The sequence below is a fragment of the Heteronotia binoei genome, chromosome 7 (assembly GCF_032191835.1).
Source record: "Heteronotia binoei isolate CCM8104 ecotype False Entrance Well chromosome 7, APGP_CSIRO_Hbin_v1, whole genome shotgun sequence".
NCBI classification, from domain to species: domain Eukaryota; kingdom Metazoa; phylum Chordata; class Lepidosauria; order Squamata; family Gekkonidae; genus Heteronotia; species Heteronotia binoei.
Genome location: NC_083229.1, coordinates 138,319,806 through 138,335,563, shown reverse-complemented (window position 1 = coordinate 138,335,563; position 15,758 = coordinate 138,319,806). Strand labels below are relative to the sequence as shown.

General features: G+C 51.5%; 1 protein-coding gene across 6 annotated transcripts in view; it reads right to left on the bottom strand.

Moving 5' to 3' along the window:
* The window catches only part of CTNND2 (catenin delta 2), a 492,702-nt gene that overhangs the window by 151,886 nt on the left and 325,058 nt on the right, over positions 1–15,758 (bottom strand). For all 6 annotated transcript variants that reach the window (XM_060244323.1, XM_060244322.1, XM_060244325.1 and 3 more), the window contains one exon: positions 675–792. In XM_060244323.1, the coding sequence (XP_060100306.1) occupies positions 675–792 (118 nt within the window). The remainder of the gene's footprint in view (positions 1–674; positions 793–15,758) is intronic.

The window sequence follows — 15,758 nt, the reverse complement described above, 5'->3', positions numbered from 1 at the left end:
TTAACTGCAGCTCTCCTGTTTTCCTGGCTCAAAGCATCGATAGCTGAAAATACATCCCCACTAAATCCAGCTGAAAGAATAGCCAATAAATACTGATAAGGTATTTTCCAGCTTTTTTTCTTTTTGGCTCAGATAGAGCTGAATGTAGACTCCTAATGTCCTGCCTGGATCTGAATAGAAAATATACAATGTGTCCCTAGTGCTTAAAGAAAAAACAAAACCCCAAACATATGTTTGAAACAAGGGATAGAGGGGCATATTTTTTTGTACATTTTTTGTGTAATTTGGCTGGAGGCAGAATTTCCCTCCCGTAGAAGGAGCCTCCCCCCTTCTTGCAAGAGTCAAGAGGAAAACATCTCTGCTAGCATCCCTAGAATTGATGCCATGAACCGCACAAAGTGAAGCTAATTCTCAAGCCTTCACCTCGGCCCACAGTATTTCCTGGCCTGGTTGGAAGTTTTGCATTATGTCCATTGACAGTTTGGAATTCCCATGACTTGAACAACTTTCTGCCCAAACACAGTGACTTATAGGGGGCACCAGACACACAGAGCAAAAGAAACATGCAGCACTGGCTTCCAATAAGACCCTGGGATCCTCATGTGTCCCTTTTACCATCCCACTTCCCCACAAGGCCTAGCATTTCTGTTCCTCTAAGGCCAAAGACAACATACCTTGCTATCAATTTCGCTGCTTCCGAGAGCAGACTGAATCACGTAGAGCAACGCATCGGTCAGTCCGTCACACTCTCGCATTCTTCTGCGGGCCTCTTCTCCAGCAGAGCTGACATTCCTGTGGGGGGGGGGAAGAGAGGGGGAGAAACACACAACAGGGGGGTCACAGTCTGCCCAGCAAAGCTCTTCATTTTGGACAACAGATACTCTACGTTTTTTCCTTAACAATTGTTTAATGCCCCTCCAAGGTTCATTGATTGTAATCATAATGCCCCTGTATAAATCGATGGTGCAGTCTCATTTGGAGTACTGTGTGCAGTTTATTTATTTATTTATTTATTATTTATTACTTTACATTTATATCCCGCCCTCTCCGCAAGCGGACTCAGTTCTGGTCACCGCACCTCAAAAAGGATATTATAGCATTGGAGAAAGTCCAGAAAAGGGCAACTAGAATGATTAAAGGGCTGGAACTTTTCCTATGAAGAAAGGTTGAAACGCTTGGGACTCTTTAGCTTGGAGAAACGTGACATGATAGAGGTTTACAAGATAATGCATGGGATGGAGAAAGTAGAGAAAGAAGTACTTTTCTCCCTTTCTCACAATACAAGAACTCGTGGGCATTTGATGAAATTGCTGAGCAGACAGGTTAAAACGAATAAAAGGAAGTACTTCGTCACCCAAAGGGTGATTAACATGTGGAATTCACTGCCACAGGAGGTGGTGTCAGAACTTGGATGAACTTCAGACGAGTCCAATACTTGTTGCAAGTTAGGATCTTTATTGAAGAACGACAGTACTATAGTAACGAAATAACAGTAATGGCGATTCTGGGCAGTTGGTTACATTTTATGCCCACAGCAAAGCATAATAAAACAATAATTCACACGGTCTCAAGCGGTTGTCTCTTCTTCCCAGCCTTCGTTATCAGCGAAGGAGGATGCCCCCCTGTTGTGAAGGCCAAACGGCCTGGCTTCAAAGGGCACCTGTGGATGTTAAGCAGAGACTCTCTGCCGCCTGTCTCACTGCCCTAAATATTTGGCATAGCAGAGGGGCCTGGGTCAATGACCGCTGTCAGGCACTTTAAGTTACAACATGGAGTCAGTTTAGTCAAAGCAAAGCATTCAAAGTTACAAGTTCTGACATACTGCCCCCCCTAAGCCCTTCGGCTTGGGCTTTTGTGGGTACAGTAGGTGAAATTTCTTTAGTAATTGCGGTGCAGATACATCACTAGCCTTCACCCATTCATCACAACTGGGGGGGAAGTATTTCCATCTGATTAGGTAGTACAGTGTCCCCCTCTGGACTTTAGAGTCCAGGATTTCTAACACCTCATGGTGACTCTGACCCTTCACTATAGTCGGAGGCGGCTCCGGGGGACGAGGATGGAATTGCGTAGCTCCAGGATCCTTGCGAAGAAGGCTGCAATGAAAAACAGGGTGGATCTTACTCAGGGATTTGGGCAGCTCTAATTCCACAGTTACTTTGTTGATAACCTTTTTTATTTTGAATGGACCCAAGTACTTTAGGGCGAGTTTGCGGCACCCTTGTGGGAGGGGCAAGTTTTTGGTGGACAAAAATACTGTCTCGCCCTCCTTCAGTTCCCATTGCGGAGCATGTTTTTTTGTCAAAGTGTCTTTTGTACTCCTTCTTTGCCTCCTCCAGGTTTTCCTGAATCACTTTCCACCCCTCCTTTATTCCCTCCCACCATTGCTGACATGAAGTGGGTTCTTTCGGTCCCGCGGGGAGGGGGAGGTTTGGGAAGGGCTTTCCCTCGTAACCGTTCACTATCTGAAGGGGGGAGGTTTTGGTGGAGCTATGGAGGCTGTTATTATAGCCGTACTCGGCAAACGGTAGGAGATCCACCCAGTTTGTTTGCTGGTAATTGATGTAACACCTCAAGTACTGCTCTAGAAGCCCGTTCACCCTCTCCGTCTGTCCGTCCGTTTGCGGGTGGTAAGCGGAGCTAAGGCCCTGTTCGATGCCAGCTAGCTTGCAAAACTCCCGCCAGAAGTTGGCAACGAACTGTGGCCCGCGGTCACTAATGACCTTCTCGGGGAATGAGTGTAGGCGGACCACGTGATTAAAGAAAAGTTGGGCCAGTTTTTTGGCGGTGGGTAATTTCTTGCAGGGGATGAAGTGGGCTTGCTTTGAGAAAGTATCCACCACCACCAGTATCACTGTCTTCCCTTGGGACAGAGGGAGTTCTACTATGAAGTCCATAGACACCACGGCCCATGGGCGGCTGGCCGTAGGGAGAGGGACGAGGTGACCGGGAGGTTTCCCCCCCCTGCGTTTAGACATGATGCAAGTAGGGCATGCTAGCACGAATTCGGACACGTCTCGTTTTAGCTTTGGCCACCAGAATTGCCGGGTAATTAAATTGAGGGTTTTTACGTACCCAAAATGCCCTGCTAGACGGCTGGAGTGGCTTTGTTCCAGGACCTCTTTCCTCATGGATTTGGGCACGTAAATCTTCCCCTTATGGAACCACAATCCCCCCTCTCCTTGCTCTAGCCCTTCGGGGCGCTCCGCTCCTTCTAAGTCTGCCTCTGATGCCAAGCGCTCCTTCGGGGGTAACCCCGGGGCCTCCGTCTTTTTCCCTGAACGGGTGGTGACCCCTCCTGCTACTGCTGAGGGGGGGATGAGGGAATCGATTACTTCCTCCCGCTGACTTTCGTGCTGGGGCATGCGTGATAGTGCGTCAGCCAAAAAGTTCTTAGTGCCCGGGATATGTTTTAGCACGAAGTCGAATTTAGCGAAGAACCCCGCCCACCAGATTTGTTTGGCAGTCAATTTGCGGTCTTGTGGTCGGTCCAGATCTCAAATGGGACTCGGGCTCCCTCTAACCAGGACCTCCATGTTTTCAATGCAAACATTACTGCGAAGGCCTCTTTGTCCCACACCGACCAGTTTCTTTGCTCATTGGAAAATTTGTGAGAGATATAAGCGCAGGGACGCAGTTCCCCCTCTTCGTTCCTCTGCATCAATATGGCTCCTACGGCGACGTCGGAAGCGTCGCATTGGACCACGAATGGTTTTAATTCATTGGGGTGAGCCAATATTGGTTCAGAGGTGAAGAGCTGTTTGAGTTCTTGGAAAGCTCTGTGGCACTCCGGCGTCCAGACTAAGCGCGCCCCGGGTTTTTTCGCTGCCTCCCCCTTCCCCTTCATTTTTAGAAGTTCTGTGAGGGGGAGCATCACCCGGGCGAACCCCTGAATGAATCCGCGGTAAAAATTTGCGAACCCGAGAAAAGATTGTAACTGCCGTCGGGTTCGGGGTGGTTCCCAATCTAGAACCGCTTGGATTTTTGCTGGATCCATCGCCAGTCCCTCCCCCGACACTCGGAATCCCAAGTAGTCTAGTTCCGTCTTGTGGAACTCACATTTGGATAGTTTGGCGTACAATTTGTTCTTACACAACGTAGTTAACACTTTTCGCACCAGGGGTACATGGGACTCAAGATCTTTCGAGTAAATAATGATGTCATCAAGGTACACCACCACCCCCTTAAACAGAAACTCTCTTAATACTTCATTTATGAAATTCATAAAAAACCCCGGCGCGCCCTGGAGCCCGAATGGCATCACTAGATATTCAAACTGCCCCATAGGGGTGTTGAACGCAGTCTTCCACTCGTCTCCCTCCTTAATCCGTACGCGGAAGTACGTGTCCCGGAGGTCGAGTTTAGTGAAGATTTTGCCCTCGGCCACCGTGTTCAAAAGGTCTCTTATCAACGGGATCGGGTAAGCATTTGACATAGAAATCCCGTTTATCCCGCGAAAATCTGTGCAAAGCCTAAGCCCCCCGTCCTTTTTCTTACGGAAGAGTACAGGGGCTGCGTGGGGGGCCGTGGCTGGCCGAATGAAGCCCCGTTTCAAATTTTTGTCAATGAATTTCCTCAGCTCCGCTTTCTCTGCCCAGCCCATCGAATACAGTTTCGCCTTCGGTAGTGTCTGCCCTGGGATTAGTTCGATGGCACAGTCCGTAGGGCGATGCGGGGGGAGCTCATCCGCTTCCCGCTCACTAAACGCTTTTTTCAAGTCCCTGTATTCTTTGGGGATCGATCCTATCTCCTCGAGGGTAAGGCAGAGTCTCTCATTCTGGGGGGGGTGCTTTCGGGCCCCATTCAGGTTTCCAGTGGTGGTGCTCACACCGCCAGTCCGGGAACCGCATGATTTGCTCAGCCCAGCGGATGTCCGGTTGGTGTCTGGCTAGCCATCCTGACCCCACCACCACATCGAAAGAGCATGATGGGGCTATGACGAAAGTTTCTATGCCCCAATGCTCCTCGGTTCCCACGGGGATTGCCTGGGTCTCTAGGGTGCATGGTTCCCCCCTCATGGTTGACCCGTCCATCTGTTCAAATTGGATGGGGTGGGGCAGGGGGGACGTGGCTAACCCGAGCGCTTCCACCAAGCGTGGGGTGATAATGTCTCTCGTGCACCCGGAATCAATCAGGGCCCGGGCGTGCATAAATCTTTTTAAATTGGGGTTCAAAAGGGTGACCGCCATGAACAAAAGCCCCCCGGTAACTCTCACCGTTAGTAGTGCCGGTGTTTTGTCGACCTGCCTCGCGGCACTGGTTAAAGCAGGTCACTGTCGTTTCCCGCCGACTCTTGGTCCTAGGACTCCTCACTGGATTCTTCTATGGTGGTAACTTCCTCGTGAATCGCCAAGGAAGTGGCGACGGTGCCCTGACTGGGCTCCTTCGCACGCCCGCCTTTCTTCTTCGGTGCGGCGGGTGCTTGTTTGGTCGGCGTCGGAGTTGGTGTTGGCTTCACCGGGCAGTTCGCGGCCAGGTGATTTGGATCCCCGCACCTGAAGCACTTTCGCGTGGCGGTTGAGGGGGTCGAAGTCGTGGGGCCTCGCTTGCCTTCCGTTTTGCTCGGGGAGGGGCTCGACTTTACTCCCTTCTTGCCCTGCTGTTGGCGCCGCATCCCAACGTGCTGGAGGTCGGTCTCCACCTCCCCAGCTAGTTGAATCCATCCCACCAGGGTGTCTGGTCTCCCTTGGTGGTAGCACCGGTCTAAGATATTCGCGTTCAGGCCGTTTTTGAACGCGGTGTACTTCATCACTTCATTCCAGCCCCTGGCAGCCGCGCAGTGGCCCATGAACTCGGTAGCGTACTCGCGTGTAGTGCGGTTGCCTTGTTCTATTCTTTGGAGGGCCGCGACGGCTTTCTCCTCGCGTAGGGGATCTCCGTACTGGCGAAGCATCGCCTGCAGGAAATCTGCCACGGTGGCCAACTCGGGTTTCTGACCTGTGTAAAGCCCCACATACCATTTCTGGGCCGGTCCCCTCAATCTGGAGGCGATGTGGGCTACACGGCTTGCTTCTGTGGGGTAGCCCGCTCCCCAGTGCGTGAAAAACGTGTTGCACTGGATTGTGAAGTACTCCACCGCTTCCCCGTCTCCGTCGAATGTGATTTTCAGTTCCTGGTGCCCCCCCGTCTCCCCCGGCTGGGGCGGCAGGGGCTGGGATCACCGGAGCGACCAGCCCACCAGCCGGTGGAGCCGGGGGCCCTACTGGAGGGCCAGCGGGGGGTCCCGCGGGTGGCCCAGCCGGGGGCCCCGCTGGAGGGCCAGCTGGCGGTCCCGCCGGAGGGCCAGCTGGAGGGCCCGCCGGAGGACCGGCCGGGGGGCCTGTTGGCGGGCCGACTGGTGCGCCGCCTGGGGGGGGCCGCCGGTCCTCCCCCTGGGAACTGTCCCGCGGCCACGACTCCCTGTAGCGTGCATATTTGGTCTCGAATCGCTCCTATGTTCTGCTGCATCTCCTCCGCTATCAGGGTTCGGGAGGCGTGGACCTCGTCGTGGATCTCTCTCACCCAATCGAACAATTCGTTGCGTAATGTTCGGATCGGGTCCCCTCCTCCATAGGTGCCGAGCCCCTCGTCTCTGGGCTCGTCCTCGTCCCCTTCTCCTGCGCCCGCTGCGAGGACTCGGTAGCGCTGTTCCGCGGCCTCCATAGCGGCCGTAGACTTTCTCGGACTCCAGGTTCGTGGAGGAAAGGCGTCAATGGAAAACGGCGCGGGGACTTTAATCTTCCTCCTCGCCCCGGTTACCTTCGGGTCGAGGGGTTCTTCGTCTGGTGGGAGGCTGGGCTCTCCGTTGTCTGGGGCCAGTGCCGCCATCGGGCCAGGTTGCCAGCACAGATGAGTCCAAACAAAAAGATTACTGTTATAATGTCAGAACTTGGATGAACTTCAGACGAGTCCAATACTTGTAGCAAGTTAGGATCTTTATTGAAGAACGACAGTACTATAGTAACGAAATAACAGTAATGGCGATTCTGGGCAGTTGGTTACATTTTATGCCCACAGCAAAGCATAATAAAACAATAATTCACACGGTCTCAAGCGGTTGTCTCTTCTTCCCAGCCTTCGTTATCAGCGAAGGAGGATGCCCCCCTGTTGCGAAGGCCAAACGGCCTGGCTTCAAAGGGCACCTGTGGATGTTAAGCAGAGACTCTCTGCCGCCTGTCTCACTGCCCTAAATATTTGGCATAGCAGAGGGGCCTGGGTCAATGACCGCTGTCAGGCACTTTAAGTTACAACATGGAGTCAGTTTAGTCAAAGCAAAGCATTCAAAGTTACAAGTTCTGACAGGTGGTGGCGGCCACAAGTATAGCCACCTTCAAGAGGGGTTTAGATAAAAATATGGCGCACAGGTCCATCAGTGGCTATTAGCCACAGTGTGTGTGTGTATATATAAAATTTTTTGCCACTCTGTGACACAGAGTGTTGGACTGGATGGGCCATTGGCCTGATCCAACATGGCTTCTCTATCTTATGTTCTCTATCAGGGTCTTCCAGGAGCACCTGAAAGACAAACATAAATTGTAGCCTCAGGGCAGGAGCTTTCTGGGGTAGTCCCTGCGGTCACTTCTTCAAATGGGACTGTTCTATCTATGTGTAACATGAATCTCTCCCATCTCACTTCAAACTGTCTTGACTTCGGGTGGGGGGGGCACAGGCTACCCGTGAGAAGGGAGAGCTCTTCTCTGCCACTCCTGAGTCAAAGTCTTGCTCCACCCCCCAATATAAAATGAACATAAATAGTTAAGAACACATGAGTCCCCACAAGGAACGTAAGAGAAGCCATGTTGGAACAGGTCAATGGCCCATCCAGTCCAACACTCTGTGTCACATAGTGGCCAAAAAAAACAGGTGCCATCAGGAGGTCCATCAGTGGGGCCAGGACACTAGAAGCCCTCCCACTGTTGCCCCTCCCAAGCACCCAGAATACAGAGCATTACTTGCCCCAGACAGAGTTCCGCCTATACCTTGTGGCCAATAGCCACTGATGGACCTCTGCTCCACATGTCTATCTGATCCCCTCTTGAAGCTGTCTATGCTTGTAGCTGCCACCACCTCCTGTGGCAGTGAATTCCATGTGTTAATCACCCTTTGGGTGAAGGACTTCCTTTTATCAGTTCTAACTCGACTGCTCAACAATTTCATTGAATGTCCACAAGCTCTCATATTGTGAGAAAGGGAGAAAAGTACTTCTTTCTCTACCTTCTCTATCCCATGCATAATCTTGTAAACCTCTATCATGTCACCCCTCAGTCGACGTTTCTCCAAGCTAAAAAGCCCCAAGCGCTTTAACCTTTCTTCATAGGGAAAGTATCCCAACCCCTGAATCCTTCTAGTTGCCCTTTTCTGGACTTCTTCTTGCAGGAGGCATCCGGCACCTCTGGCCTGAATGTGGCCACAGCACAGCAGGTCCAAGAGGAAGGTTTTTCATCCTCCTGGAAATGCACAAGCTTTGAATTGTCTTTTCAAAGGTCAGGGATAAGCCACAAAGAACTCCTCTGCAGGCCCTTTCACAAGACCAGACCTCTCCAAGAGGCTCTGGGGCAATCTGGACTCCAGTCCTGATAACAATCACACCCCGCCCGGTGGGAAACAAAGAAGAAACTCCTGTATGAACAACACTCAACAAGACTCAGTACCATCATTTGTTTTTTTCTCTTCTCCCAACCGCCTCTTACCTCTCCACGAAAGGCTGCACCAAACGACAAGCTGAGTCCCCAGCTGGTCAATGTGCCACTGTCTCCACCTGCTAGCAGCCCCCGTGGCCAAGACCCTGCAAGGTACCCTTCGCCCCCACCCCCCATGCTAGAAGAAACACCCGAGGGCCAGAGGCACAGCTCTCTGATGCATCAGCAGCATTCTCCGTTCCCCTTAGTAGTCTCCCCTGCCCATCAGCAGCAGTGCCTAGCCCAGCAACTGCTTGGCTGTAGGAGGAGAAATATGACCTGTAGACACAATGCTCAGTTCCCAAAGGACTTCAGTACAAAAAGGAAACATCCCAGAACGGAACAAACCACAGGAGACTTGTAGGTGTGCTTTGCAGGGCTTGGAAAATGTCTTTAGTTGATGGCAATGAGGGTCCAGTAAGGTCTCCTTGCTGTTCCTGCCCCAGAGTAACTCTAGCAAGCCCCTGCATCTCTGTCAGGGATCAGCTAAAAATCCAACACCAAAAGGAATTCCTCTCCTGGGACACTGGAATCCCCCTTTCAGAAGGAGAAGCCTTCATGGCTCTGAACCCGATGCAGCACCACGCCAGGAGTCGAGCAGTGCAAAGTTACTCAGCCTCACCCAGGCCTCCTTGAGGCAAGGCGGGGGGAGGGGGAATCCATGCCCCAAAGGCAATGAGCCTGCAAGTCTCTCCATATGGCCTGGGGCCTGGGGGAATGCAGAAGACGGGATCAAGGACACACTTCCTCCCCACTTCAACCACTGTGCCTTCGGTGCATTTGGGTGGAGGTGCCTTGAATGATCCCAAGCAGCAGAGTGGATTGCTGGATCCCTCCCAAGGTGGGTGACGGAACCCCTTCCTTGCCCAAGAGCCAGAAACAGCCAAACTGGAGGTGGGGGGCAAGCAGGGTTAGAAGAAGACCCACAGCCATCCAGTCCACAGCAGAGAATCCATTGGTGCAGCGGCAGCTGCTTCTTCTTCCATGCCATAAGCCACATTTCCTAGTCCCAGCAGGGACATGAAATCCACAGCCACTCCTGTTCTCCCACAAACAAGCACGCCGGTGGCAGCAATGTCCAGAAATCCCATGGAATGGGGAAGGAGGATGTGGTCAGACACAGATCAGGGACACAATACTTTACAGGGACACAGATCTGGGCAAATACTTTAGCTCTAGAGAAAAAGGCCCAGCAACGACTATACTACTTAAGACTCTTAAGATCACTACAACTGTCAGGGAGTCTGCTGGTTGCCTTTTATCGTAGTTCCATTGAGAGCATTTTATCTTATTGCCTCTGCGCGTGGTTTGGGAGCTGCACGGAAGCAGAGAGAAGGGTGCTCCAAAGAGTGACGAGAAGAGCACAAAAGATTTGTGGATGTTCTCTCCCCTCATTGGTGGATCTGTATAATATGGCATGTAAAAGGAAGATACAAATGATCCTAAGGGACCATACACATCTGGGCCATTTGCTTTTTGAGATCTTACCGTCAGGTAGACGATATAGAGTGTTGAAGGCTAGGACAAACAGATTTAAGGACAGTTTCTATCCAAGTGCTGTGGTTAGGTTAAATGCAGGGTTATGAAGGATTATCTGTTTTAGATGTATTTAATGGTTTAAATGGTTTTAATGGCTTTATGAATGTTTAATGGTTTTATGAATGTTTATTTAATGGTTTAAATGGTTTTAATGGTTTTATGAATGTTTATCCGTTTTAGATGTATTTAAATGGTTTTAATGGTTTAAATGGTTTAATGGTTTCAGATGTGTTTAAATGGTTTACGAATAGGTGTGTTTGATGTGTTGGTATGTTTGTGGAAGAGCACCTCATTTCGTTGCTCTCTTTTTGTTGAGAACAATGACAATAAATTCATCTATCTATCTATCTATCTATCTATCTATCTATCTATCTATCTATCTATCTATCTATCTATCTATCTATCTATCTATCTATCTATCTATCTATCTATCTATCTATCTATCAATCTCAATGGCAAACTAAGATCTCCAAAAGGCATGTAGGCCAACTGTGCCCAATGCACAGCTTAACAGATCTGCAGTTTAGCTGAAATACATCCCTTCCTTGGGAGCCAATGTTTCCCCTGTAGAAGGCTCTGAGGCTGGGCTTAATCCCTGAAAGGTTCTCTCCCCCACCCCCCAGGGTTCTTATATATCATCTGCTTGCCAGGGACATCAGTGCACCTGTTCCCTGCTGGGACTCCTAGCTTCCAGCCAATGACAACTTACTCAGGGCACAGAGGGTGGGACCCAGACTAAGACCTGCTACTCAGGCAAGGCACTGTTGTCCTCCCTCCTCCCCCCCCTGGGACAGTGTGGGAGGTCCACGGGAGGGCCTGTGCCATGGAAGTTGTTCCCTAGTTCCTTCCGCGGGGAGAACCAACAGGAAATGCAGGGGTGGGGAATCAACGAAGGGCTGCTGCCACGCTCCCTCTGACTGGCTGACACTTCCTGGCCTCACAGAGCACAACCTTGTGCAAGGGAATGAGAGTCCCGACCAAAGAGAAGCTGGCAGGGCTCCCTGGGGTATGGATCATTTCTGCATCAAAACATGAAGGGAATCTGCCCTGTGCCCGGGTCACTCGCCGCCCAAGGCTGCACCCCCCCAGAATGGCTCTCAGTAGGAGAGGACAGAATAAGAGCTGACTCTTTTTTAAAAAGCGAAACGTTCCTTCAGTTGAATCCACAACTTGGGGTGAGAAATGGACATTCTAACTCCAACTACTTTCTCATTTCTGAGAAGGCATTCCATTAGTATTTATTAAACTCATAGGGAGAGCATAAGGTGAATAATATATTTTGCTTCTGGCTGAAGCTCGTTAGGCGGAAGAGCATTTAACCTTTGGATGACAACACTGGAAGATTCAGAATGGCTGTAATTGGGTTTACAAAAGAAGTAGAGAGAAGAGACAGGAAATGAACGGTGGGTCCTTGAAACTGACTAATTGAATGATCTCATAGCTGGATCTATTTTAAGTTATTTTTTTATTACTTGGAGATGTCTCTTGGGGATACGTGGAATTTGGAAACTTCATCTGAGAGGGGGAACTATACAAATGTGGAGCCTATCCCAGGGGATGGATGGAGCCACAAGGTGAAAGGGGGGAGCATTAGGAGGCGGACCCCTCCTCCCACCACCTTCTCTCGCAGCTTCTATGGTCCCTTTCCTTACAATCCAGCTGGGTGTCAGACACTGGAGAGTATTACCATGATATTATGCTGAATATGAGACTATACTGAATGTAACCTGTAACCTGCCTCTTGACATGACTAACCCCATTTTGAGCACTAGCTACTAACCATGAGACAAAGATCTTGCATATCAAACGGCTCTAGAGATGTTACTGAATCCCGCTGTGAATTCCTCTGCATAGTACTAACAAAAGCAACAACTCTTTGAAGATAGCAGGCCTCAAGGAGAGCTAGCAGGGCTCCTCCATGAGAAGAGGAACCACAAGCGATAAGAAGAAGGGAAAGTGTTACTTGTAGCTCAGAAGTGTGAGAATGTAGTATTTGTTTAGAAACTCTTTGATGTAAGGGCTTAAAACTATGTCTCTTTCACTAAATGCTATCAGTTCCAATTTAACTGCCTGTTCAGAACCTTGAGATATCAAATAAACGTCTTAACTTTTGCAACAAATGGAAGTCTGTTTACTTTGAAACTCCAACATCTGACATTTTGGAACTAATCCAATACGGGTCTATTCGAACCGGCAACTTGTTAGCTGGATGGCCGCCAAAGTTCCGGATAACGGAGAACCCACCGAACTCGCAGAGGGGCAGGGGATCCCGCCGGGTGTCACAGTCGACCAGAGGAGGGGGGGATCTCTGCTGCATTTTTCAACGCTACTCTTCACCCCGAGGAAGTGGCAGCCCCGCACCTCGACCGCACTCATGAACGAGGCAGCCGGGCATTTCAGCAACCTGTTCACCAGAGCGGGGGCTGAAGGAGAGGACGTGCTGGCCGGAGAGGAGCAAGGCCCTTTTCTGGACTTCTTCTTGCCCAGGGGAGGATGAAGGCTGGGCCCCGAGAGGGAGTGAGGACGTCCAACTACTGAGGAACGAGATGCGGATCTGGGTGAGAGAGATCTGAAATGAACTCCAAGCGAACACCGTGCACATCGCACACAAGGTGCAAAGGCAGCTGGACCAGATGCGGGAGCAGATACGGGCCCCGCCGGGCGAACCTGCGCCAAGTCCAGAGCCGGAGGGACCACCGCCAGACCCACCAGCCGGTCCTCCGGGAGAACCAGCCGAACCCCCACCGGACTGGCCAGCTCCATAACCAGACCAACCAAGGAACCCTCTGGGAGAGCCAGCAGCGCCACCAGCCCTGGTGGGTCCACCACTGATCCCTGGTCCAGCGGCGCCACCAGTCCCGATCCTTCCTCCTGGGTGGCCGATGGGGCCCACTGGCCCACAACCCATAGTACCCTGGGTGAGAGGCAGAGGCCGGGAGTTACAGATCACCTTCGATGGCAATCCGGAGGAAGTAGAGTACTTCATGATCTAGTGCAACAGTTTCATGACCCACTGGGGGAACACCTTCCCGACCGAACTTAGCCGAGTGGACTACTTGGGGTCAAAGCTGAAGGGGGCGGCAAGGCGCTGGTTCATTAGCCTGTATGAGACCCGGGGGCCCGAGCTACTCCTGCAAGCCATGCTACAGCAGTACGGCGACCCACTGCAAGAGGTCAGAGCCCTCACCGCCCTACGAGAGCTACAGCAGGGGGCAAGAACAGTAAGAGAATATGCCGCTGACTTCCGAGCTCACTGCTCCAAGGTCCAAGGTTGGAACGAGAGAATGAAATACGAAGCCTTCCATCGCGGCCTCAACGCAAGCATCCTCGACTGATACTTCCAGCAGGCTTGACCCACCACCCTAGTGGGCTGGATACAACTGGCCGGTGAGGTAGAGACCAACCTGAAGCACGTGGCCCTGCAATGGCAGCAGCAAGGGGTGAGAGGGGGACAAGAATCCAAGACAGGGACTAAAACTGAGCTGAAGTAGGCAGCGCCCCAGGGAAGCACCCCCAAAACGACCCCCGGGCGCCGGTGCTTCCGATGCGGTGACCCCAGGCACTTGGCGGCCAACTTTGCTGCAGTGACAATGCTGCAGGACCTCTGATCGGAGGGACTTTGGCACATAGAACTTCCCTTCGTAGTACCACCACCCCCCTCTCCCTTCAGTATGCCGTCTGGCCTCCCATCTCCTTCCTTTTGCACAGAGACTTTGCACAGACTTTCGCGGAATAAACGGGATTTCCATGTCTAATGCCTACCCCATCCCTCTGATCAAAGACTTGCTAAGCACAGTGTCGGAGGGGTCTGTGTTTACCAAACTAGACCTAAGGGACGCTTATTTTCGCGTCAGGATCAAAGAGGGGGACGAGTGGAAAACGGCGTTCAACACACCCATGGGGCAGTTCGAATACTTAGTGATGCCCTTCAGCTTGCAGGGAGCACCCGGGGTGTTTATGAACTTTATAAATGAAGTGTTGCGGGAGTACCTGTACAAGGGGGTGGTGGTGTACGTGGATGAAATCATTATCTATTCAAAAGATCTAGAGTCTCATGTGCCCTTGGCACGAAAGGTGCTGACGATCTTATATCAGCACAAGCTGTACGCCAAGCTATCAAAATGCGAGTTCCACCAGACGGAACTCGATTACTTGGGGTTCCGGGTGTCCGGGAAGGGATTGGCGATGGACCCAGCCAAGATTCAAGCGGTGTTAGACTGGGAACCCCCGAGAACACGCAAACAGCTCCAATCGTTCCTCGGGTTCACAAATTTTTATAGGGGGTTCATACAGGGGTTCGCCCAGGTGATTCTGCCCTTAACCGATCTCCTGAAGACAAAGGGGAAGAGGCCGGAAGCCAAAAAAAGGGGGCAAAACTGCCGTGGACGCCTAGCTGCCAAGCCGCGTTTAATGAACTCAAAAGACTGTTCACTAGTGAACCCGTGTTAGCCCATCCGAACGAACTAAAACCCTTTGTGGTTCAATGCGATGCCTCTGATGTGGCCGTAGGAGCCATATTAATGCAAAGAGATGATGAGGGGAGGCTCTGACCGTGCGCCTACATCTCGCACAAGTTCTCCCATGAGCAGCGCAATTGGTCGGTCTGGGACAAAGAGGTGTTCGCTGTAACGTATGCCCTAAAAACCTGAAGGTCTTGGTTAGAAGGAGCCAGGGTACCATTCGAAATTTGGACAGACCACAAGAACCTGGAAGCCCTAACAGGCTGGAGAAAATTAACCACCAAACAAATCCGGTGGGCAGGGTTCTTTGCGAAATTTGACTTTGTGCTCAAGCACATCCCGGGCTCTAAAAACTTCTTGGCCGACGCTCTCTCACGCTTGCCCCAGCACGAGAGGCAGAGGGAGGAGGTCATAGACTCAATCATCCCTCCTTCCGCTGTGGCTGGGGGGGGGGGGGGTGACCACCTGGTCCGGGAAGAAAACCGGGCGGCCGGAACCGTGGGGGGGGGGCAGCAAACTCATCGAAGAGACGGAAAAGGAAGGAGAGGGGAGGCTGGATGGCATACTGAAGGGAGAGGGGGGGGGGTTGGTACTACAAAGGGAAGTTCTATGTGCCAAAGTCCCTCCGATCAGAGGTCCTGCAGCATTGTCACTGCAGCAAACTGGCCGGCCACTTTGGCTTTGTAAAGACACTGCATTTAGTAAATCGCCAGTTCTGGTGGCCTCAGATGAAAAAAGACCTCTCTGAATTTGTGGGATCATGACCCATCTGCATCATGGCCAAGCAGAGAGGGGGAAAGCCCCCGGGATTGCTGCACCCTATCCCCACCGCCAACCGACCTTGGTCAGTGGTGTCAATGGACTTTATAGTGGAACTCCCGGTGTCCCAGGGAAAAACGGTAGTGCTAGTGGTAGTGGACACCTTTTCCAAGCAGGCGCATTTTATTCCTTGTAAACAATTACCAACAGCTAAGAAACTAGCCTACTTGTTTTTCCATCACGTGGTTAGGCTCCACTCATTTCCTGACAAGGTCATTAGCGACCGCGGGCCGCAGTTCGTTGTAAACTTCTGGCGGGAGTTTTGTAAAATGGCGGGTATAGA